The sequence below is a fragment of the Phyllostomus discolor genome, chromosome 7, assembly GCF_004126475.2.
Source record: "Phyllostomus discolor isolate MPI-MPIP mPhyDis1 chromosome 7, mPhyDis1.pri.v3, whole genome shotgun sequence".
NCBI classification, from domain to species: domain Eukaryota; kingdom Metazoa; phylum Chordata; class Mammalia; order Chiroptera; family Phyllostomidae; genus Phyllostomus; species Phyllostomus discolor.
This window is the reverse complement of record NC_040909.2, coordinates 109,314,745-109,340,663: the sequence shown is the minus strand read 5'-3', so window position 1 is coordinate 109,340,663 and position 25,919 is coordinate 109,314,745. Positions and strand designations below refer to the sequence as shown.

The window sequence follows — 25,919 nt, the reverse complement described above, 5'->3', positions numbered from 1 at the left end:
TCTTCCCTTTCCAACATGACCCCAGACCGGGCTTCTTTTCTGAAGGAAGCTAGAACACCACCACCATGAGGGCCACCCTGAGTGTCTGTCGCAACAACTTCAGAGGGTCCATCTTACATTTACGAACACTATGAGCAAGTTTACACCCACTAAATCCTGTTACCCCGTATACTATTTTAAGGGAACAGAAATCATTAGCAGAATTCTCTACAATTATCCTTGAAAAAAGCCCTCCTCTTTGTGTGTGTGTGTGTATGTGTGTGCGCACGTATGGATTCTTGTCCCAAATAGTTAAGAATTCCTCCATCCTTCTTAAAGTGCCACCGAAGTGTGTTATTAAAGGCACATTTAAACCAACATTTTATAATGTTGCTGCTGTTTTCAATGACTCTCCTCCCCTTCCTACCAGGCATTTTGGGCTATAATAGCAGTCCCACAGTCACCTCCTACTGAATAATTATAATAGTGGGCCAATTACACTAATCACCTTTCCACATATTTTTATCTGGCTCACAGATGTAAATCTCCCCAGAATGCCAAGAATGAAAGGCACCTCTGCAATAGCACCTGGGCCTCCGAGTGTTATTCTTGGAAGAGACCCAATCCACCAGGGGGAAGCTGAACTCACAACCAAAATGATTAAGTAACATTTTCAAACATGTGATATTCGTATATATTCACCATACAGTCATCTATCTTCTTCAAGGAAATCTAAAGGATCTCCCGCTGTTATTCCCGAACTACGTCTACACTTCAAAAACCTAAAGTTCATGTTAGCGCGGTCTAGTTTAAAGCAGCAAAACACCATCAAATCTTCTAAAAAGAGATTACAGAGAATGACAATGCAATATGGATTTCAGCTGCTCAGAAATTCACTGTATACATTTTTGAAGGGAAAAAAATAGTTTTAAAAGAGATTTCAAATTCAGAAGTTCCTCACTGTAGTGTGAGCCATTTACGAAGGAGCAACTCAATGAAGAACTGCTTGGAGAAATTTGTCCTGAAGAATCACACAGAATCTGGTGGCTGTGAAAGGCAGGACACATTTCCATGTAAATGCCAAGTGACAAGCAGAGAAAAGGAAAAATTCCAACCCCAGGCAAAAAAGCAGCAGGTGGGAAATTCACTTCAGTTATGTAAAAAACTAATCCAGAAATAGACATATATATATCCCCTTCCTACGGAAAGCCACCACCTGAGGAAACTTACTTCTGGTAGTGATGACAACTGAACACAGCATATGCAGGTTTTATCTTACACTATACATCCTGAAACTCTCCAAACATCTAATTAGATCACTTGGTAAAACTATTTCAAATGCATATCACAGATCCTTGAGCTGTATCTCCTACCTTAGTAATCTAGACAGTTCTCCAAAAAGGTTTATAATGTATCATGCAAAACAGAACAATTGCCTACCAAGAAAATCACTTTAGTGGCCTCCTTTGATAAAATAGCATTCAGAGAGGGTTTCTCAAGGGAGCCAACGGCCACTATCAATGAAAGGAAGCAAAGGAGGAAAGTATTAATGACCTTATTGAGACCTTTTATTTCCAAAGTACCCAAAACTGTATCTTTGGTGAAGGACAAAAATAATACACAGCATTCCCTTCTGCCTAGCTTTTCTCCGGTCAGTGGGGGTGTAGAATCATATAACCACTAGACAAATTCACTTTCAGGCAACAGGTACTTCAAAAGCTCATCAATCAATACGTAGACACAGACATGGCCTAATTAGGCCACTAAATGAAAGACATTTCCCAAGGCAGAGTTCTAAAAGGCTCTCACATTTGCCTATTTGAAAAATAGTCTCATCCTGCAATATGCTCCAGACCTCCCCTTATCTATTTTCAGTCCCCAAATCTTGGAAAATAAATGCAAAGAAAACCATCCCACTGCATCTCAATAGAGTATCCTAAATGTAGCATTGGCTTTTTAAGTTTTGTAGAAAGGACCGTGGGACACAGAAAAGGATACTCAGTTCACACCCAGCATAACCTTTACAAATGAATAAAGCAATGGGAAATCTCACTATGAAAAAGGATAAAAACAGTTTCCAACACCCACTAGGAATTTCAGTGAATGAGACCATCCTGATTTTCCTCTCTTAGTCAAAACCCTTGAGGTCAACAATGTTAAGTAAATAGTTCCATTATACCCAACAAAACTCCAACAGCTCAATCCTTTAATTAGGCAAGAAGAGAAGGTATCCACATTCCAGAGATATCCTTGGATTTCATGAATTCTTTCCCACAAGACATCAGCTTCCCAATCTTTAAAACGGAAAAAAACTAGGGCTGTTGCTACAACCGCAAAGCATGAAAAACTACCAGTTCCCAGCATAGACGTTTTACATGTTACTCTGAAAGACCATCGTCTCTGACAAAGCCTTTTGTAACCTGGACAGCCTGAAGCTCGAAGACCGCACACATGGTCCTCAACACAGATAATGTGAGCCCACCTACCTCCTGCAGACTGGAGGCCGTAAATCCTCAGAGGCTGCAGCCCTGCTCCAGACACAACCAGAGCTGAACAAAAGAGGCCGTCACATAAACATCCTTCCTAGTTTTCGGAGCAGGCTTCCCAGACCCAACTTTTCCCTCCCATCACCTCTCCAATATGCCTGTTCTGCCTTTAGGAACTATACATAGAATTTACTGGAATAATCTAGTTAGTGGTCAGTTACTAAGATTTATACCCTGATAAAACACTACTGCGTTAAAGAAAAACCTCAATGTGACTGGACAGTATATGATAGGTGGTTAGCAACAATTCCAAAATGATGCCTTTTCTTTTTTTTTTAATCTATACTATTCATGATTTTTTAAAGATTTTATTTATTTATTTTTAGAGAGGGGAGGGAGGGAGGGAGAGAGGGAGAGAGAGAGAGAGAGAGAGAGAGAGAGAGAGAGAGAGAGAGGAAGAGAAACATCAATGTGCGGTTGCTGGGGGCTGTGGCCTGCAACCCAGGCATGTGCCCTGACTGGGGATCGAACCTGCGACACTAAATGATGCCTTTTCAAAGTTTCTTCTCTTTCAGCTCAATTTTCAAAAACACACAACATACTATTTATATTGATGTGAGAATCATGTCATCAAAAGTAGGGGGGGCTATATAAAATAGCTCTAACCTGGAAACTAGACCTGTCAGTCCTGACTGGGTCTCTCCTCCGAGCCCTGCGTCCTCATCCTTTTAAGACCTTACAGGCTCTTAAAAAGCACTGCAGTTCCCAACTTCAGGAATCAGTTTCCTTCCTAGATTGTTCTCTCAAATCCAATTGTCAAAAGCTCCACCTTTTTTTAACCTCCATATTGTTTGGACTTCTGCCCTTGGGTGTCCAGGGCGAGAGTCTTTTGTTTAAAAGACAGCCCTGAAGTTCCCCACGGGCCCAAGGGTTACCGCAGGTCTCCCGGAGCAGGATGTGCATAATCAAACTCAGACAGCAGCTGCTGAGTTGGAGATAATCCTACAAGGACGGCTTCAGACCTCCTCTTTCTCTCCCAGTGAAACTGTCTGGCAGCAGGCCTATTCCGTCTGTTTGGACCTTATGTTTTCAGCACATTGCAAACAACATCTTCTGTAGATTCAACTCTCAAAATGCCAGTGGGTTTTTCTGCTCTGCTTCTTCAAGATGGCTCTCTAAGAGAAAACACTTAAAACACGAGCACGCACAGTGTCCGCATGCTGATCACATATAAACAGCTTGAGATGGGAAAAGAGGCCCTCTGAGGGGCAGAGATGCAGGACTCCTTGTTAAGGAAAGCTTTACTGCTCCTCTGTTCGCTTGGACAAACGGTTATTTCATGAGAAAGCCAAAGTGAGTGCAGCAGTAAAAATGACCCATTTGGAAATTGCTAAATTTATGGATCTCACATTCATTTCTATTTTGATCTAGTGTTTCCCTGAAGTCACAACCTCCCCCCTTCAGTTCCGTGGCCCTCTGAAGGGAAAACAATTCCACCTTGTTTTCCTGGGGACATAATGGGACTAACAGCTTAAGAACCCATTTCTAAAATGGGTTCTGTTTGTAGATTCAAGAGAGCCTTTTTCATTGTGTACTTAAAAGAACAAAAAACAAAAAACCTGCCCTTACAAAAGTTTTCTTGTCAGGATTCTTATATCAACTACACCTGGCAAAAGTCATCTGTTCCAGGAAATCCTGTGAGAAAAGTGAAGATGCTTTATGAGACTCACTAACTTCCAACAACTATTTACTATTTAACAACTATTTATTAACTCGGCCAAATTAAAGGCTAGAATAAAATATGAGAAACTATCTATTTCTTCATATAATTAGTGTTAGAATACTACTTCTAAAAAAGTAATGAAAAAAACATACTAAAAAAACTTAAATTTACATCACATGGGAGATGTAAACTTAGGATATTTTCCTAATTATCCAGGGTAAAAGAGATATTATTTTCATAATTTGATATAATTATATGTTCTCATTAGACACCCATTTTGTTGTTGTTTTAAAGTTTCCCAGAACACAACTTCCAACCAAACCATCCTTCAAGAATACACATTCTATTTTTTATGCTTGTTCTTTAATAAATATTTATCATTTTAAAACACTTTGAAAAATTTCTCTATGGCTGAGCATTAAGAAACCATGGGAAATAAACTCCATCAATAAACTGTCCTAATTCTTTGGAATTTGAGGACTTTGCGAAGAACAAGGCGAGTGGGGAGAGCAGAGATAATACGTAGTCAGCTTTATGATTTTCAAGTGTACTATCCTGGGAATTGGAAGAGTTTTTTTTTTTGTCCCGAAAAAGTACTGAATGCCATACTTGGAGCCAGCCTCCACTCACAAGAGCCTTCGAGCAAGCCCTCCCTCCCGGCAAGGCTCTGGTCTCACAGAGCCACGTCTGGAACTCAACTCCTTACACGTACTGGACCCAGGCATTTGGTACTTGCTGCTTGTGCTCAAGGGCTTTGTTGTGAGGAAGTCTGCTTTCACGTGTGGGCTTTTAATTAGAAGATATTAAAATCAAGCGATCGAAACCTGTGTAAGAAATGAGCAAGATAAGGCAGACTCGCACACTTCCCAACTGAAAACTAAGAGGGACCGACTTCAAATGTTCCACTTCATGACTCTGCCAGATTTCAGATCAAAAAAAATTTAGCAGATTAAAATGAACAGCTTAAGAGGTGAACCATATTATTCCTAATTATTATTACCACTATATTCATGCACCAGCTGAGAACAATTAAAAGCCTGTATTTGTAAATTCCCACAAACCCAAGAATAAAATTAAGACATTCTGAAAGAATTTTTAGCTCTTTATCTATAGTCAACGGCTCTCAGGTAAGAAACCCCCCTAACTACATCCATAAGGCAGAAGCACACAGTGTGGCGTCAAAATCTTATTTTCTTTTTCCATCACTCCATGGGGTGAAGTGCATGCATTCCATCACTAAAAATTAAAATCCCCAAGGAACATCACAAAGAGCAGACGAGTAGGTTTTCATACAGTTAAACTAAGTAACTTACAAGAACTGGTCACCCTGGCTGTTGTGGTTCAGTTGGTTGGAGAGCCACCCCATGCACATAAAGGCTGCAGGTTCGACTCCCAGTCAGGGCACAAATGTAGGTTGCAGGTTTGATCCCCAGGTCGGGGCGTGTATGGGAAGCAACCCATCTATGTTTCTCATACATTGATGTCTATCTGTCTGTCTCTCCACCCTCCCTCCCTCCCTCCCTTCCCCTCTCTCTGAAAATCAATGAACATGTCCTCAATGAGAATTATTTTTTAATTTTTTTAAAAGAGAACCTTTTAAAAAAATTTATTTGCTTCCAAGCCTCACCAAAATCAGCGGTCAAATGAAAGAATTGATAGGCTATGCCTTTATTCCTTCAGTTATGTGAACAGATGACAACAATAAAACATACTATTTTTAAGGGTGGCCGTGTACACAAATCACAGAGTTTCAGTTGATTCAGGAGAAGCATCATAGTCAAGCTGCTTCATTTCACAGCTGAGGAAACGCAGGCCCCAGAATCAGCTTAGAGGGTGCAGGGCATTCAGAGCTTAAGAAGGTCCCTTAACCATGTCCTTACCGGCAAGGCTAACTAACCAAACCCAGAGAGAACTGAAATGTGCTCCACTCCCAAACATTAAATGATGCATTCCACTTCAAGAGGAAGAAAAGAAAAAGAATAGAAGCTAACGGCACTAGCCACTCACTACCTACTCTTTGTATTCCTGGTAAGAGGGCTCACCTGAGGCTCGAGGGACCTCATGGCCGGGTGTCATGATGTAGTGAATGCCTCAAATTCCTACTTTTTCATTGTCCCCGTTTCCTAACCACCTAAATTTAAGACAGAGGAATACACTGATCACACCCAAGTTTGCTTCAAGATCTCTCCTTCTGTGTGTGTGTGTGTACACATATACATATATTTATAGACACAATTATGTACATAAAGTACTGCATACAGATTATATAGATGAATGCAACAAAATTGAGAGTCCAGAAATAAATCCTTACACTTATCTTCAATTGCTTTTTAACAGGGTACCAAGACAATTCAATGGAGAAAAAAAAATAGTCTTTTTAACAAAACGTGTTGGGTCAACAAGCATAAAACAAATAATATTATTTGACAGTTATCCTATTGAATGGCCAAATAAACTAATTCTTAATGAATAAGTCATTTCTAGATATGTTTCAATCCTGAGTTGAGTGTCAAATTTTGCATTTTGTAGAGGACCTTAGACCTAGAACCAAAAATACCAGGAAGGTTAGCATCAGGATGGGGGCCCGCAGAAAGCCATTACAAGCTTCGCAGCCTCTTCGCCTAAAGCAGTTATTATGTAACGTCAGTATGTTTGGACATAAAAATGCTGTAGGTGGGAACCAAGAATGTGCGTCTTTAACAAAACACACCCAAGATGGTTCCAATGCAGGCAGGGTGAGGAAAGAATTTGGGCAAGGAGAGCATCCTGGAAGGGCTCCACTGGGCAGTCGCCGGGGCTGATGAGCTGTAAATTGGTGTGAGGCACGATCACAGTGGGGCAGGATTTTTCACCTCCCTCATAATGATTCTTGCCATTAAATTCACAGGCATTTGGGAGATTTTCAAATTTGAAAATCTGTGGGTAGATCACACAGGCTGAAAGGTTAGCCTTTGGAAGAGGAGGTTCATTAGCAACTTGGCACCCCCGGAATACAGTACTTGAGCTACCCACAGCCTCCTAATCTTTCCGGAGTGCATTCACTCCCCAGTTCTTAGCAGAACTGTTCGACTCCAGACAACAAACACATGTCCCCAGAGTGCAACATGCAGAGCCTAAACGCAGGGGGGGAATTCTGCTGGGCGTTGTCACCCACGGAACGAGGGCAGCTGGCCTTCACACCCGCACTTTCCGGTCTCTAACGGGGAGACATCTTCCCCCACTGCGAGAACTTCACCTCCTACTCCAGCTCCTGTTCCCCATCCTCAAAAGCGACCTCCCTTCTCCTGTCTGGGAGGAAGAAACCTAAGCTACCGCTGCTGGATGGAGCGGCATCTCTGAGAGGAAATGGTCCATCGTGAAAGATGACTGCATCCTAAGTGACAACTATAACCAATTTACTGGGCTGACGAGAGAGAACAGAGCACAGTGTTAAAATGTGGACTGGAATTTTAAAAACTTTATTCCAAGGAAGTCGGTAGAAAGAAGAGACAAAAAAATGATTTCCTTACAAAAAAAAAGAGCGCAGCCATTAAAATACTACTGGCTGCAGGGATCAACAGGCCTTACAAAGGGACACACTGAGGCAGAAGAGGTTGAGCGATTCACCAGAGGGCACGGCTGGTTACTGGCAGAGAAAGCCAGGCTGTCAGAACCAAGTCTTCTGGCTGCCTGCCCAGCGTTCTCTGGCTTCACCACGATGAAAGAAGGAAACACAAAGCGAATGCTCCTTGGGAGGAGTGAAGCAGTAGGGAAATGGTTCCTTACCCGAAGTCCTTCCACCCATCAGCTGTTTCAGCGAATGCTTGGGTAGCTAAGCATACCTCCCCGCAAAGCCTTGACAGGTCGGGACAGTGGCACCTTTGCCTTGATACTGGCTTGGAGACCCTCTGCTTCTCCACCTCCAGAGACTCCATTCCTTCTCTGCCAGTCCTTCCCCTTCCAGTCTCACTGGGACCTGTTTGTCCTATCTCCCAATGGCTCACATCCGTCAAGGTGGCCATTCTACCTGACTAAGTACCTGGCTGGGTCACCTGAAGTTTGAGACAGTGTCAAATTCTAACAGTTACATTATCCCCCAAATTTGGCCAATGGAGGTCTTGCCATCAGTTTAGCAGATAGTTGGTTCTAGAATGCCCTATTCCTTTAACTAACGGCAACAAAAGATGTCTAACCTCTGTCAGACCACGCTAATAAGACATGAAAGAAAATGTATGTGAAGTTGCTCAGTGTTCAATTTCCAAATACCGTAAGAATGACAGAATCTAAGGCGAGAAGGAAGCTGTAAAGGTCAGCCACTCTCCCAGGCAGCTGATGCTCTGCATCTCCTCTAAAGATCCCACATGCATGGCCACACAAACACGGGTGTACTTACCTCCAGGCTCCGCCCTCACTCACTACTCCAAAGGCATCTACTCCACCTCTGACTGCTCTTCAGAAAGGTCTTTCTTTTACTCAGATGAAATCTGTCTCCTTGGAAGCCTCCACCCCTTTCATCCCTGACTGTCCCAAAGAATGTTAAGATCCAGGAAGACAAAGCATCAGGTATAAGTCATTACAGAAAATCTTCCTGGTGCTTGTTAGATGCTGAAACTTTCCCAGAAAATGTTGGTATGATTGTTGTTTACATTTCCAATAAAATAAAAACTTCTCCTGTTGTATGTGTAGAACACCCAAAGAAAGTTTTGTGTTAAATAAACTCAAAAGGAGAGGCTCTCCTGAATGAACACTAAACACATCTGCAAATAGTTTATGGTATGGAATTTGTTTGAATCTTCTGGGTTTTTTGTCTCTATTTACACCTCAAGGCACAAAATACCAAGAGCAGCCTGGAAAAGACTCACAAGAGTAGTTAATGCCCAAGGGAAGAAACAGCAAACACTGGGAGGCAACTCAGATGCTCTCTCAATATTTACTGAACCAACAATAGTGTTTTGGGTAAATCTTATTAATGTAAAACACAAAGTTCTGGGCAAATGAAATTTTAATTCATTTATATCAGACGTGCCTTCAATCCACATTTTTATTAAAAGAACAATAAGTATTCAGTTGAGAGGCTTGGAAATAGCATGTCATTCTGAACAGTATGTATTACTTTTCTGTCATTTAAGACTACAAGTCTTTTTTTTTTAAGTGTTACATAGTATGCTTTTGGAATGCTCTGGTTGCATACGAATATAAATCAGCCATTCACATCATTTCTTCTAAAGTTTGTGGAAAAGATATGCAGTGTTAGAAATTACTTCAGTCCCTCCATGCAATGAGTTAGGTATAAAGAAATATATATTAGAGGAAACAAACCTTTGAGAACGAGAGAGTAAACATAAGTGCAACTGATCACTTTTGTAACACCCATCATTGTTTAATATACTAACGACCTCTACATAATCTTCAGCAATGAAAGATGCAAACCATTTCATTGAGAATATATTAGAAAAAGCATTTACTATTCAGCCCAAAATAAACAAATTTATATTTTCCTTTATTCATATTTACCAACCATTAAAATAAGACATCAAAGGTACCTTGCTACCATCTCCTGTGTTTACTAAACTCATCAAATGAATTTGTTCTAAAATGTCTTTTATCTAAGGTGCTAACAGTCTTCAAATACTCCACACCCAACTAAGTTGACAATAAACCCCGTCTAGCCTGGCTTTAGCATCCCCGAGTTCTCCCCTTTCCTGTCTAGGTCCAAATGCCAATTAACAGAAAAGTGAGGTGAAGCTCACTGTATACATGCTTTCATTTTGTCACTAAATAGATGAACAGGAGAGTTTTCACAAGGATAGAGGGTGATGTCTGAACCCATCCCCATCCAAGATGGGTCCTCGAGAGTGTGAGCCCTGGGGCGAACTGTGGTGTGTGCCACACATCTTACCCTGGCAAAACTAGGTAGGGTGAAGATCGGGCTTCACAAGAGCAACAAACAACCAGAGCTCAGGTGAAGGGAGGGAAAGGTGTTCCTTCCGGACAACATCCATTCTCCTCCCTCCATTTCTCTTTGGGGACCAGTCCTTTCCTATCTCAGTCCAGAGGATTCTCGCAATGCTTCCACCACTTGTAGTTCCAGGGATAATGCGTGTGGATCCAGGCCAGGCCAATCTAGAGTAAAAAAGAGGCTATTTTCTGATCTCGCTAGTATAGTTGGGGAAAAGAAACTCTATTATGACTGCTGAGAAAATAGACTGTTTGTCAACCTGGAGTTGCCATGCCCCGTATTGCTACCACACAGTTAGAGGTCTCTCCTGGTTGTCATTAATACCTAGTATCTCCCCTTCTTGAGTAATACAACCTCCCCAGACTTTTACTGGGAACATGGCCACCCACATCGAAACTATATTCCCCAGCGTGCACTGCACCCTGTGTGACCATATGGCTATGTTCTGATGACTGGGATGTAGGTAGAAGTGATGAGTACACTTCCAGGCCGTGGCCTTAAAAGGAGTGGTATGTCCTCACCTCAATTCTTTCTCCTGGCTGGGAGACAGCAAAGGTGGAGCCACAGGTAAGAGCTGCAGGAGAGCAAGGCAGAGCCATCCCACCAGCCCTGTCTTGGGACTTTCATGTCAGAGGGAAATAAGACTTCTAGTTCTTTTGAGCCACTATATTTGGGGATCTCTTCTTCACAACAGGTTAGCTGTTACCTCATTAGGGTAAGGCCTGGGAGTGAATCTATCAAGGGAAAGTTACTTTGAAAGATATAAATAAAACCTAAAGCCTGATAACATTCCTTAAGCCTCTTGACACAGCAGGCCTGAAGACAGACTACTTTGGGACTTCATTATCTGAGCCTCAAGTTCCTTTTTATTGTCTAGGCCAGTCTGAGTTGGGATTTTTGTTACCTGTGCAACCATAGGTAGTTAATTAGTTGTTAAGGAAGGGGAGCAAAGAGAATTAGATGTAGAACTTAATAAAGTGGGGAGCAAGAGCCTGTTTGCCTCACCAGGAAACTACAGCTTCACACCTCAGGGGATCCCAGCATTGCTCCGCCCAGGGGGTTAACACTCTTCGCTTCCCCTCTCTGGTACCGGATTGTTGCCGGCACAGGGCTGCAGGTTGGAGTCACGAAGGCTGCTTAAAAAAAACACTCTGATATCTGAGCCCCACAGCCCGGGGCTCTCACTTAACTGTGCCCATGAGGTCAGGGATGTGAACCACTCAGTCGTTCTCAAACTCGAGCATGCAATAGAATCACATGGAGGGCTTTGGAAAACTCAAATTGCTGGGTCCCACCCCAGAGTTTCTGACTCGGTTGGTCTGGAAGCCCATGAATCTGCATTTCTAGCAAATTCCTAGGGGATGCAGATGCTGACCTGTCCACTCTTTGAGAACCAGTGACTTAATTAATGACTCAGTGACAGATGTCCATCTCTACCGAGAACAAACACTTCTGTCTGCAAACTGGAGTACGTTGATGCTCTGGGACAGACACATTTAACCCTACTGTCTCCGAAATAATAAACAGTAATGTTGAATTTTATTCTAGACATTAGAGACTTATTAAATGTAAAAGCCTATGAATCACTGCAAATGGCTCATTTTAACAGCTTGCTCAAGAATAATACTTCCAACTCCATTGTAGGAAAGATATATGTTGAATGGAAGTTTCTAAAGGGTCGGCATTTTAATGTTACCCAGCAGAGCAATTTTTAAAGGCTTTGAGAACTCTAGAATTCTTAAATGAGGCTTTTTTCCCCCTGAGTCAATTAAAGATATCCCTTTTTATTCAAGGAATGGAAAATTGTGCTTCAGAGTTGAGTGAGGGCAAACATACTCCCAAATTAGATATCTGAACAAAGTAAACTATGAATAGATTAGATAATGGGCTGCTGCTTTTTTCACTGAAGCAAGAACTAAAGACAGCTCCGATGCCTTATTCACAGGACAGCCTGAAGCACTTTCTCTTCCCTACTTCATCCGGAAACCGTACAGTTCATGGAATTAATTCGACTTGAACCGGGTCCAAGGAACTGAAGTGCAGTTACAACAAGAGGGCCATGGTTAAGATGCGTGTGTAGGGCTTACACACGATCAGTAAATTCAGAAAAGTCCTACATGCATTTCCAATCGGTAAAGCACACAGTCTCTGCTCAGAGCATGAACTCGAGCAAATCTAATAAGCTGACCAAACATGCTTTCCTGCACCGAGGCCAAGAAGGCAAACATCCTCTGTTTCACTCAGGAAAGTTTTCCTTGGGAAAGGAAAATGTTCCGATTTTTTAAGACATCCTAAGATAAACTTAACGTATATATATAACCTCTTGTCTGAAGAGCTCTCAAATGTATCACAGTCCACCAACATGATTATCAGAAAACCATGAGCCAGCAGAAAAAGGCGTTGAGGAGAAGAGAAGAGGAAGAAGCCGGCCCTTGCTGAGTGGCTCGGTGGCTCAGAGTGTCGTCCCACACACCGAAGGGTTGCGGGTTAGATCCCCAGTCAGGGCTCATACCAAGGTTGCGGGTTCCATTCCCAATTGGAGCACATACAGGAAGCAATCATTGTTTTTCTCTCTCTCTCTCTCTCTCTCTCTCTCTCTCTCTCTCGCTTCCTTCCACTCTCTCTAAAAATCAATAACCATATCCTCGGGTGAGGACTTTTTAAAAAAGGAGGAAGAGCAAGCATTTCCCAGTTCTGCCCAGTTTAGACGGACGGTGACAGGCACCAGCAGATCCGCCCTGTGAAGCCACTGCGCTCCAAGCAGTCCAGGACAGCTTTAAGATGACAAAAACCTCACCTTGCAACTTCCCTCTAAGCTGGAAGAAACCACAAAAGGAATCTGCAGCTGTGGTTTTCAAACCTGCAGGAAGTGAGAATCACCTGGGAAGCTTTTACAAACCGACAGCAGAGCCGCAGCCCCCAGGCCCCAGCCCCGGGAGATTCTGATTTCCTTGGTGCTGGGTGGGGCCCAGGCACAGACAGCATGTAGAAGCTCCCCAGGTGAATTTAATGTGCAGAGAGGGCTGAGGACCACTGACTTAGAATATGCCCTTCACTATACGGGTGAGAACTAAGAGCTAGAGAGGTTTAAATGCGTCATTTCACCAAAGCACAACAGCCACGTACAAAATAAAGGAAAAGAGGACAAAATTCTGCCGTTCCCGTCTTTCCTCTCTGGTCAGTGGCACCATCATTCTTCTCAGCCTCAGGTTCACAGCTTCAAAAGAGGATCCTTTCTTCTTCAGTCATGGCATCTAATGAGCCATCCTTTTCAATCAGCCTCAACGTAGAGGCTGGTGCTGACTCCACACCAGGCACTCTTCAAAATGCGTGACATGCGGCAGTAACTCACTCAGCCTCCCAGCATCTCTAATTGTGGCTACTGTGGCTCAGCCCCTGTTTACAGATGAGGAAACTGAGGCACAGAGAGACTGAGTAACCTACCCAAAGTCATAAGGATATGGCAGAGCTGGGATTTAGAGATTCCCATTAATTCCACTCCCTCAGTTCTCTCATTACCAGACTGAAGCTTGTGGAGAGGGGTCATCAGAGTAGCGTGCTACATGTTGTGAAGAAATCAGAATATAGGACAACCAACGCAAACGCAGGGTCTAACACGCACTTCATGGGGCTGCACCCATAGACTACATTAAAAATCGCTTGTACATTTAGATGACAGTACCATGTCAGGACTGTTTAAAGCTGGAAAAACTGAGGATCTAACTTCTGCTGGGCCACATAAAATGCAGCCTCGTCAGTAGTACGGCCGGTCCAGCAGTTGTGAGACAGTTGGAGACAGTGAGTGGAGAGGGCTTGTCCTAGGTCTAAGTAGATCAGAGAACGGATTTTTAAAATGCTATTATCTTCTAATAAATTCATTTTTTACAAAGTACCACCGCCAAAACTTATTTTCCAATAAACCATGACTCAGATATATTTATGTTACTACTGTAAGATTTACAAAAGCAGCATTCAAGGAAAAAAAACGTTGGGAGAAAAAATGAACCTGCATCCAACGCTGGCAAAAAGAACTGAGTGGAAATGCGCCTTTGGCTCAGCCATTAGTGCCTCAGACTCTCTTTTCCTGGAAGGGACTGTCACATGCGAAGTATACAGTTCCAAAGCATGCTCTCCCTCCCTTAACCCACAACAGCAGCTGCTGCCCCCAAGAGATCCACATTTACAAATCAACTTCACTTCAGTTGCTGACCTCCCAGGGCCGCCCGCTCCCGGGGTGGCCAGCTCTCCTTCCCTAACCAGACAAAAGGTGTGTGGACGGAAGGGGTGGGTGGAGCACCAGTTTGGTCAGAAATGGAGAAATGATCTAATCATCACCTTAAGTTATTCATCTTGCACAAAACAAATTAACCACATTGATGCACATTGTATAACATATAGGGTATGTTTCACTTGGTGTTTCATTTATTCATCAAGCATGTGCTCAAAATAAGTTTATTTGGTACTAATCACTAATGTAGGGAACGGAAAAGAAGGAGCTTAACATGGAAAGAAAAAAATACTAACAAGTCAGATGGCCTTGGCCCAATTTATAACTCTACCACTTACTAACCACGTGCTCTTGGGCAAATCAATTAAACCTCTCTAGGTACACCTCCTTTTAAAAGTCAATTCCAGCTCTATGATCCATTGTTACATATTGAAAAACCAGAATTCAAAAGAATATAATGAGAATCATCCCAACACTTTTATACCTCTTTCATTCAGCAGCTAAGAGTATTTGACTTTAACAGATAAGGTCCAGCTCTCACCTTTAAGAGCCTGAAGCTTCTAAAGCATGGGGAATTACCTGGTGAAATGTCAGGTTTCTTTTTCTCCTCATACAAACATCAGCAGATTATTCAAGTTCTAAAAAATGTCTTGCTCACTGTAGCTTCTGTAGACCTTGATACTTAGAAGCCTTTCCTTGGACAGCAGGAGAAGAAAAAGAAAAACTGAAAATCAAGTGTTGCCAAGTCATCAATAGAACTGTTTTGTTTTTTTTTCCTCCAACACACTTCGCCACTTCAGGGAAGGTGCTTTTGTTGTTCTGGCAGCAGTGGCTTCTCTTCTACAAGGGGTTCTAATCCTTCTCAACTGTAGTTCTCTGGCTGTTTTCATTGCTAGACATGTCTAAGCAAACGACCCCAAACTGGTGAGCATTGTATACAATGCATACGTTACCTGAGGGCCCAACCTACCTTCAGTTACGCTAAATAGCCAAAAGGTAGGTAACAGTTGCTGCAAGCAACTGCTGCAAGGTAGATATCATGTCATAATTTCTTTTTAACTTACAAATCAGCGAAGAATTTTGCCCTTGGTAAGTGTGTAGTAACATGAATTCGCTATTAACTCACTGACTTGGCAAGCATAAAACTTCATTTACTAATTAATCAAGACAAAAATCTAATCAAATAATATTACCAAATAAAATACCACTCTTATCTAAATGAGTTTAGAAGTGAAACCTAAAGTTAAGATTTTAACTCATTAGCAAACCTAACAGATAAGTCAGTGTTTACAATGTAAGATTCCAATTTGACCTTCTTTAAGAATTTTACAATTATAATCCCAAGTACTACATCATATTTTTAAGTTTTAACTAAATTTCCAACTTGTATACAAGTCGATGTCGAGCTTCAGCTGAGTGTGGTTAGCCCCCTTACAACAAGAACTGCATGGCTGTTCTGATGTTGAAATATGGATGATGGGGAAAGAAAAAGTATGATTCAGCATCACACCTTGCCTGATTAAAAAATAAATTGGTCATCAAGTTGTGAAAATATATGTACTTTAGGGACAAGGTCAGAATGCAAGTGAGAACTAAGAAATATATGCATACATATTTATGCATATATAAAAAAATATTCCAGAATCACTACACTAGAAGGAGAAAAAATGTGTTTAAAAAACCTACTGTGGATAAGGTTTTGTGTTAGAAGTTTTCAATCATTACTGACACTAATCTTCAAATTATCCAAAAATCAAATTATTATTATCCCCAGTTTCACACTGAAAAAACAAGTTCAGAGATTACAAGAAACTTCCCCATAGTCTCGTGGCTTTTAAGGGATAATGCCAGCAACAGAACGCTTAAATTATTCTCTTTATTCCAAACCTCAGGGTTATCCTCTGCATTATCTAAATTTGGCAGAACATACAACCGAACCTTGGCAAGGCCAGAACTACAACTTCATATGAATTAAAATCTATATATGTTATGACCCACACTTCATTGCACTGTCACACACCTGTCACCCATGTAACTAGAGTTGCCTAACAACTCAGTAAACAGTGGCCTTATGGTTCCTAAACATGTCAAGCAAATTGAGCTATCCACGCAGATGTACAGACCCTAATATAGTAAGCCTTCAGTTAACCAGAAATTAGAGACCCTCCTGTTAACATCTTCAGGAACTTTTATTACCAGATGCTTTTCTGCATCTGTTCAGATGATCATATTGTCATCTCCCTTAAACTTAATGCCTGCATTACTTTTCTGATGTTGAAGCATTCCTGGAAAAACCCTACTTGGACTCATCGTTGTTCTCTTTATAAGCTGCTGTATCCAGTTTCATGACATTTATTCAAAAGGCTGGCATCTATGGTCACAAGTGAAATTGGCCAGCAGATTTGTTTTCTTGGGCTCTCCTTGCCTGGTTTTGACATACAGCAATGTTAACCTCATAAAATGAAAAAGAATAGCCTTCTGTATTCTCTGCGCTCTGGGACAACAATTACTATCTGTTCCAAAGGATCAGCAGAACTTACTTGTAAAACCATCTGGGTCTGGTGCCATTTTTTATAGAAATTTTTGTTGAGATAACTGTAGGCTCGCATAAAGTTGTAAGAAATAATGCAGAGATTTCTTGTGCCCTTTACCCAGTTTCTGCCAAGGGTAACGTATTATAAAACTATAGTAAATATATCACAACAAGAATATTGACATTGCTATAGTCCACCAATGTTATTCAGAGTTCCCCAGTTTTACTGATATTCATTCGTGCATATGGGTGTATGTATTTACTGCTACACAATTTTATCACACGTGCAGGTCTGTGTATCCATATATATAATGTATACATATATAGTGTGTATATATACCCCATATATAATATATATTATATATAATATGTAATTTATTTAATAGAACCAAAGTTTTATTATACAGTTTTATATCCAACTCTTTTTCTATGGAAACAGTTTCTAAGTTACAAACATTCTTCAAATACATTTTAATGGCTGTATAATATTTAGTGTGTAAATTATAATTTATTATTTAACCATTCCTTTATTATTGCTTCCATTTTGAACTATTCTAAATTAAATACACTCACTGGCTATGATTATTTCCTTTGGACAGATTTGCAGAGGTAAAATTACTGGAAAAGATGAGCTTTTCACATCCTAACACAGATTCGTCCAGTCCCTGTAAGGCACCTTTCATGGGCCAGAAATAATCCATGGCATATTCTCTCAAGTCGCCCACATTTAGAGAAAAACTGAGTACCAGCATAAGTATCCCCAATATCTCAACATACAGCGAGGCCACCCCAGGTCAGGAAAGGGAGCCCCGGTGAGAAAAGGCAGGATGAATCGTGCACATCCTGGGCCGCGCTCTCGGCTGGCACTTATCAGATGGGCCAGGTCAGAGTGCCGAACCCCCACGCTTCGCAAGCAGAACACCAGGAATTAGAGTAACAGCAACAAAGCTGTGACACAGAGCATGAACGCGCCACTGGGTTAGAAGCTCCTACCTATTTTGTTTCGCATAATCCTAAGAACCTATTTTAGGATATTCCATTTTACAGATGAGAAAACCGAGCAGAGAGATTAAGAAACTTGCCCAAGGTAAATGAAGCAAGCGGCTTCAAACCCAGGCAAGTCTCGCTCCAGTGCCTGGGCTCTCAACCACCTCCCACACTTCCAGCTCACTTCCAATCTCGCTTGCGGTCTCCGCTGCGCTTTCCCTGGCTCCAGGGCTCCGCAAAGGAAGCAACGGGAAGGTCCCCGTTAAAGGCTCCACTCTGGAAACGAAGGTCGAGGCCAGAAACGAAACGAGAAGCCTGATATCCCTCCGTAACTTCTGCCTTAAAAAGCCCTCCAAACTACAGTCTCTCTTTTTCTATCCACAATGAAAGTGAATTCTGTCACATCAGGTGGTCTTCATGCTACTCTGGCTTCTATCAGAAAATATACTGGAAGATGCAAGACACTACTAGACCATCAGCATTCAGAGCGATGTATATAATCCTAACACCCAACAAATACTCAATTCAAGACAGTTGATTAATCAGCTATTAAAAATGACTTAACTTTTCTGTAATGTGAATGAATTCCCTGCTTCAATAATAAAATAATAAGTACTTGACAGGAGCGTAATAATTACTTATTGATTAGGTTAATCATAACATTTCCCTAATCACACCCTGAAGCATACAGAAAAAATAAATATTAAAGACAGGAAGTTCCTCCAGTTCATTCCATCATTTTATAGATGGGGAAGCTAAGGTCTCAGATGGATTAAGGTAGTTCATTAAATGTGTACAAAGCCTTACTCTTTGCCCTAAATATTATATATTTATTTTTAGTCTTTACATTTCATCATAAATCATACACAAATACATACTTAACTTTTACTCATTTGGGAGTAAGAACTTGAAAAAATAACTTTTCTTGTAATAACTGAATATTTTGTTTCATGTGTCATTCTTATCATAAGACAAGATTCTATGCATTGCTCATTCTCCTTAAATATTAGTACTGTCTGTATGTAATACACCCATATCACCATAAGAAAATAAACATCAACCTGTTAGAGCGCGTATTTCCTGCATTTGTGACATTACTGTTTTCTGACATTTTTCACAAAACAGATTCAACAGCAGAGGAAAGAAACATGAACACATATCTTGTCTTTAGTGACATTATTCCTTTATAGCTTGGAGCCCACGACCACAGGAAGTGGCTCTACATCGCCGGCGGCACACCAGTGGGCCTCACTCGGCTGATAGGAAATTCAAATGGCAAATCTCCAAAGACTTCAAGGCTGCTCCCTTTCTCCCAGTCCTACCAATTTTTTGAGATCCCTCGGAAAAAGACATTCGCAATTCTATTTCAACAGTCTTCTTTCCTATTCACAGGCAGTCGCCCCTCTAGCCTTCTTGCTCAAGCAAATGCTGCCCTAGAAACAGACTTGTCAAAACCCCAGGAAGATTTTCAAGAGTAAGATCCAAAGCTCAACTTGTTAAAAGGAGACATGCCATGCATGTCCACCCTTAAAAAAATACTCCTTTTCCAGTGCCCAGTTTCCCAGCTCTCCCTCACCACCGCTGTGGCCTCATGCTAGGTGACCACCAGCACTCCAGCACGCAATGCACATGTAACTCTCTCCTTCCTACTTGCTGGAACCCCGTCCAGCCAAAGGAAACGGGGAAGCATGAACGTACACTGACGATGTGAAGGACAATGTCAAAGCTTTGTTTATTCCTCAGACCAACACTGCAGTGTTGATGAAACAAATCTATAGAGTCAAAACTGTCGAATGAGCCCAGGTCTGCCCCCGCAATACTGGATTTAGCTGACCCTAGACCGCACTGCCTAGAGCAGCCAGAGGGAAGCAGGCTCCAGCCCGTCACAGGTGCACTTCAGCAGCAGCAGCACCAACAGCTGTTCACCACAAGGGTCAAAGGTGTGGAAACAAGGGCCCTCCACTCAGGTGGCACCAGCCTCTCTAGAATGTCAGAGGTCTAAGAGGCCATAAGAATATCCTCTCAGCTAAAAAAGCCTAAAGAAAATTTTTTAAAGAACACTTTTTACCTCTGCCTTAAGCTCCATTCCTACGCTGCCATGTTATAAAGGCATTCTTAGGTCCCATTTATACACACATGCGTGATTTTTTAAATGACTCAAGAGTTTAGTGACAAAACTGAGGAAGTGGCAAAGTACCAGCATCTGAACTCAGATGTGTCCACCTTCCATGTCTAACCGCTGTGCACTCTACCCTAGTTTCCCAGGTCACAGAGCTACTTACCACAGGGAGCCCTGGAACAAAGCCAAATAGCATGGAATCAGGGGTAAAATGTGTAACGGGTGTTTCCCACATGTGGCTGATTCATGAGAATCATCTGACATGCTTCATAAAAGTATAGCCCAATCCACCCTTTTTTAGACTTTATTTACTTATTTTTAGAGCGAGGGGAAGGGAAGGAGAAAGAGGGAGAGAAACATCAATGGGTGGTTGCCTTTCGAGTGCCCCCTACTGGGGACCTGGCCCACAACCCAGGCATGTGCCCTCACTGGGAATCGAACTGACGACCCTTTGGTTCACAGGTCCATGCTCAATCCACTGAGCCACACCAGCCAGGGCCCCTTTCATATTTCTAATTGTGCAGTTCTGAGAGGAGCTCTTGAAATCCGTATTTTTCATACTTTCAGTGATTTAGTAGTCCACCTGACTACTTACAGAAAGATAAAAACAACGGCTGGATCATTCATGTAGAGCTATTTGGAACTTGTACTTGAATCAGCAGAGTTTAAAAGGAGAAACAGTGAAGAAGTCATGTCCCAGGAACATTCACAACAGTGCAACAGGTAGGCTATAGCCCAGAAGCATGACCGAGAGGAATCAAGGGGCTGTAAGCCAGAAGGAGCAATATTATGGAGCATCTTATAAATCTGGCGGAGATAGTTCTACTCCATACCAGGATAACAAGAAAACACGGAGTTTATGGGGCATGGGCAATACAATCAAAGTGATGCAGGATAAATCAAAGAGCAGATGAGCCTCTGAGCCAGGAAGGGCAACTGCAAGGCTGTGGACATGGAGACATGAGCTGGCAAGGCCCCAAGAGAGAAGAAACTGAAGAGAAAACTGCCTGGATCACTAGAATGAGAGCTCCCAAAAGACGGAGGGATTTGCTCCCTGCTTTATCCTGAGCACTTTGTAAGGGCTGAATAAATATTTGTGGAGCGAACAACATGCAGGTGGATTTAGAGGCCAAATGGATGTGGAAGTCAACAAAGATAAATGGGTCAAGGACATCTCCAAGATTTAAATCCAAAAGACTACGATTAAGAGATGATCCGGGCATGGATGACTAAAAAGTTAAATAAGAGCAGTTGTTTTCAGCAAAGGCTCTTCTTCATGACTTCTTGCTTTCCTTTACAACTTTATTTTGGCTTCTGGTCCATGAAAGAATTCAGTGATTTTGAGATGCTGTAACGTACTGTTGACAGTGGCATGAACAGCAAGTCTTCTGTTTCGGGAAGGAGAAAATGATGGGTGAGATCTTTCAGTGTGATTTTAGGGCCAATCTCATGAGACTCTCAACTCAGATAACATTCCACACGTGACCCATTGGATCACTGCCCGCTGACACGCCAACAGCACAGGGGCCTGACCAGACTCCCCACACACCTGAATGACAAGGGCGGCCAAGCTCTATGTGGCTGGGTCAGCCTCAGGGGTCTTGCCAACCTGAGGAGACCCCAGGCCACCTACAGCTGGCCAGTCAGGTCTCTGGGGGATTCGGGAGACTTGAGAATGAGTCCTACCTGGGCAAAAAAAAAACCTAAACGATCCATTGAAATCTTCTCCAAACTAATGATTCTTCAAGGCACCATTTGAGTATCATGTTACGCAGTCTTTCGCAAAGTGAGCACCATCAAAACTTGATGTACCAGGTTCCAGACGTAAGGGTTGGGGGGCATACTCAAATTCCTTCCAGGGCACCCTTCTTCTGCAAGTCTGATCTTGTAAGATCTCTCCTTCTTAAATGACATCTAGCTACTGCTAACACGCAGCTAACAGAGAAAGAGCCCTTGTTTCTATAAAGTTCCCCAGCAAAAGGAATTTGTTTCATTACTCAAACAGCCAACATATATATTTTTAAAGAACTGCAAAAGTTTATATGGTTCCAATTTTATTTTTCCTTCTAATGCAAACTTTTCAAAGCCTGCCTTTCATAACACACTGAGAGGAAATGCATGGGTCCAAATGACTTGACAGTTTCTTTTAATTTACATACATCTAAGCATATGTATAAAATTCCACTAGTTCAAAACACTTCCTTTTTAAAAACATATTTCCAGTTCAAATTATGCATTTATAACAGTCTGCAATATATGATTTCTAAAGCTAAACAGTCATGAACAAACCGGATAGAGAAACAGCAGCATATCACTACCGCCACACTCAGTCAGCCTTTCCCCTTGCACTGCCTTCCGCAGCGAAAAGTCCTAACCTGCCGGCGGAAAGTATGAATGCATCACCACAAAGGGGCTGTCCCTGCGGTTCCCAGCGTTCGTCAGTAAAGGAAGGGTCACCAGTTCCTTTCCACAGACAGCTTTGAGCCTTGGTTCCTGAGATTCTTCTCCTTTTTTTTTTACCCTTAAGCTTACTTTAAACTAAAGAATTCACTAACTGCAGACATTTTTCCTTTCTTCCTTGTAAAGAGAGACTTAGAAGATCACTACTTTTAACTCCCAGGAAACAGAAGCAGTTTTAAAATCAAAATGTGAGGCACTGGAAATACTGTGCTATAATGACTAAGTGTTTAAAAATTAAATCTTTCAACATTGTATACACTTATGGTGCTATACATGAAACAAACGCAGAGTTAAAAGTAATGTAAATGCACTATTAGCTACCCTGGGCTTTGAAACAGCTTCAATTGAGAATGACTGACTCACTGCCTAACAAAGAAAGGTTCTCTGCTGGAGTCTCCAAGTTGACATTTTAAAAATATCTAGTCACTCTTTTGGATGGTATTCCAATTACTGAAAACTGTATCTACCACAGTGAAGCAGCTCACTTGGAAAGCATTCAGTTCAGGTTGGACATGAGAAATATTTGACCCCCAAAAATGCTTTCAGGAAAAAGGCACCATTGGGGAAGACAGGTGTTGTGCAGCCAGAAAGCTTCCTTTGGGAGTACTGTCTGGTTTATGCAAACACCCAGAGAGGAAGAAAATAGAGACATTCTTTTTCTAGAATCCCCAAATAGTAACATTTCTTAGCAAATCCTAAACAAATCACAGCAAAAAAAAAAAAAAAAAAAAAAAAGACTCCCTTAACCCTGAACTGCTTTTTTAGGCAGGCTCTGCTTGAAAACCTTTAGATGGAGTTCTCCCTTTGCCCTGTTTTGCAACAAGATGAGCACTAATGTTGGTTGTGGGTTTTTTCCTGAAATAAACAGAGAATCTCTCCCCTTTTGTGTACAAGGAGCCAAAGTTCAAAACTGGCTGGAAGACTACTAATCCCAGTGGATTAAAGAGCTTTTGCGGAAGAGAAATAATACCGATAAGGTTCAGAGTTCTATTTTACAGCTTGAGCAGCCAAATACTCAACTACTCTGTGCAGTGTTCAATTCTACATACTCTTCAATCTCCAGTACTCTATGGGGATCTGCCAATCCACACAGACTCCCACACTGACGAAAAATGTCCATCTGCTGCTCAGTGCCAAAGAGGTTTCCCAATCCTAGATTGCCTCAGCTCAAAAAAGAAGGGGGAAGTCCAGAGCGGAGGGGAAAAACACACCATCCCCAGAGATGGCATTACTTGTCTTGCAAGAGACATTTAAGTTCATTAGAAATGGACAAGGTATTAGGTGGCAAAAGGAGGAGATATGGGGAACGAGAAAACAGAAACAGCTGTACTCCCTGAACGAGACCCCAAGCAGCACTGAGACTGCAGAGGTAATCGCGGGTGCTTGGGCTTCCACCTAGTCCCGCAATGCTCAGGGCGCCCAGGTAGGGGCCGCCAGGGACCAGCGGAAGCCCAGAAGACAGTTCCCATTAGAGGGCGCTCTTTGGACAACATAGGGAAACAAGCTCCAGCCACTGAAACCCACCCAAAGGAGAAATCAAGTTCCCTCTGCCGGAAACCAAGTGCCTGCAGCTTGCAGGGATTAGAAGAGACTCCTCCGGACCTTGAGCGCACCCCAGCCGGGGCCAGCGACAGTGAGCGTAGTGGCTGGAAGCCTGCCTTGTGGGCTGGAAGCCTGGATCTCGGAGCTGCCACGCCACCCGAGGCGGAGCGGTGTCACACGCATCCCGCTTCGCCCTGCACACTGCACTCAGCGCAGTCAGTATTAAAATGTCCTCCTGCCCCTCCAGGGCCCGTGGGCCTCCCTTAGTCCTTCAAGAAATTAGGGGACGCCGCAGGACCAGAATTCCAGCGACCGGTGCCCTAGCACTCCCCGGCCGTTTAGCTAACCCCCGCGGGAATGCAGACTGCGCCTCCACGGGTAGCATTTCCACATGGTGTCTGCTCCCTCACGCCAACCACGGAGAACATCAAACAAAAGAACTTTTGCAAACTTTCCTTCCCAATACTCGAGACTTTCTTAAATCAGGGCCACCTCTCCCCAGAACTTGCATTCAATCGAGTAGGAGAGCTGGCATGGGGAGATGCTGTGCAGAGGAAGGGACCGCAAAGTTTCCTGGTCGCCCCTGGGTCTCAGGGAGCCCGCGGAGAGAACCCGTTCCCTTGCAAACCCTCTCTGGGTTCCCGTCTCCAGCCACCCTTTCCCCTTTGGTCCTTCCCGGGTGATGCAGCAAGACTCTACGAGGGTGAAGAAATTGGTAGTGACTTCAGGGGCCTCTGCGGTTTGACAAAACTGCGATTTTCGTGCCCTCATCCCCAGGGACCTCGGGACAACTTCAGCCAGCGGTGCTTTTCTGTGGGGAGGGAAGGCGAAAAGGGGTGGAGGAGCGAGTGCATTTGTTCCTGCAGCTCCCTGGGGGTGTGGGAGGTGAGAACCCCCAAGTGGCGCTCTCAGATTCCTGCTGGTGCCACGGACTCTTCTCGGCCTCGAACACCCCTAAAAGGCGCGCGCGATCCCCCCCTGGCCCACTCACCGACTCCGCGGACACGCAGGCCACCAAGCCCAAGGTGAGCAGAATCCAAGCGCGCTGCATATTCCCTGAAGACTGGCTGGGAGCCGCTGCTTGCAACAAGGGCGAAAGGAAGCCCCTTGCCCAGCACCAGGCACAGCCACGCAGAGGGATCCGGAGCAGGAGGCTCCTGCTCGTTGCACCGGCGCGCTCGCTGCCTCCTCCTGCTTCAGCTCCCGGGTCTTCGGCTGCGCCCCGGGAACGCGGTTCCTTTTCACTTGTTGGTTTCTGCACTCCTGACACCGAGTTGTTGCTCGGGGGAATCTGCTCTCTGGAGCTCTTCTAGCTCTGCTGTTATTTCACTCCTCCGCGGACTCCTTCCCGGCGTCGCAACTCAGCTTCTTTTCTTGAAGAATAAATTAGATGGCTTGGAATGTAGCTACAGCTGAAGTTTGGGGGCAGAGCAGTGGGGGTGCTCTCCGCGCGGCTGGAGCTCCGGGAGTATCTGGAGAGAAGCGCGGTAGAGGGCGGCTGGTGGCTCAGCCGCTGCGCCCCTCCTCTCTCCGCGCCACCGCCTCCCTCTCGGGGTCCTCCTCCTCTCCTCTCCTCCTCTGCTCCTGCTCCCTCCCTCTCGCAACCAAGCCGGCTGCTCCGGGCGCCTCCGGGCGTCTGGGGGAGAGGAGGCGGCAATGTGACTCCTAGCTAAACCCGAGAGAAATTCCTACGGGATTACGCCGGGATTGGCAGCCCCGGGGACCAGTGGGCGCGGGCGGCTCGGTGTTTTACTGCTCTGAGTCGGTGTGTCTGCAATCAGTACTCCAGTGCTCTTCACGTTCTCGCGCTCCTTTCCACTTCTCTCCCCGCTTTTCCTCTCTCCTCCCTATGCTCTTTTCTCCATACTCTTTTCTTCTCTATTTCGTTTTCTCGCCACTTTCATTTTTCTGGAGAAAGATCAGT

General features: G+C 43.3%; 1 protein-coding gene across 1 annotated transcript in view; it reads right to left on the bottom strand.

Annotated features, from left to right (window-relative positions):
- The window catches only part of SDC2 (syndecan 2), a 110,133-nt gene extending 84,445 nt beyond the window's left edge, over positions 1 to 25,688 (bottom strand). Inside the window, exon 1 of the mRNA XM_028533673.2 lies at positions 24,987 to 25,688. Within this exon, the coding sequence (XP_028389474.1) occupies positions 24,987 to 25,046 (60 nt within the window). The 5' untranslated portion in view covers positions 25,047 to 25,688. The remainder of the gene's footprint in view (positions 1 to 24,986) is intronic.
- Positions 25,689 to 25,919: the final 231 nt, after the last annotated feature.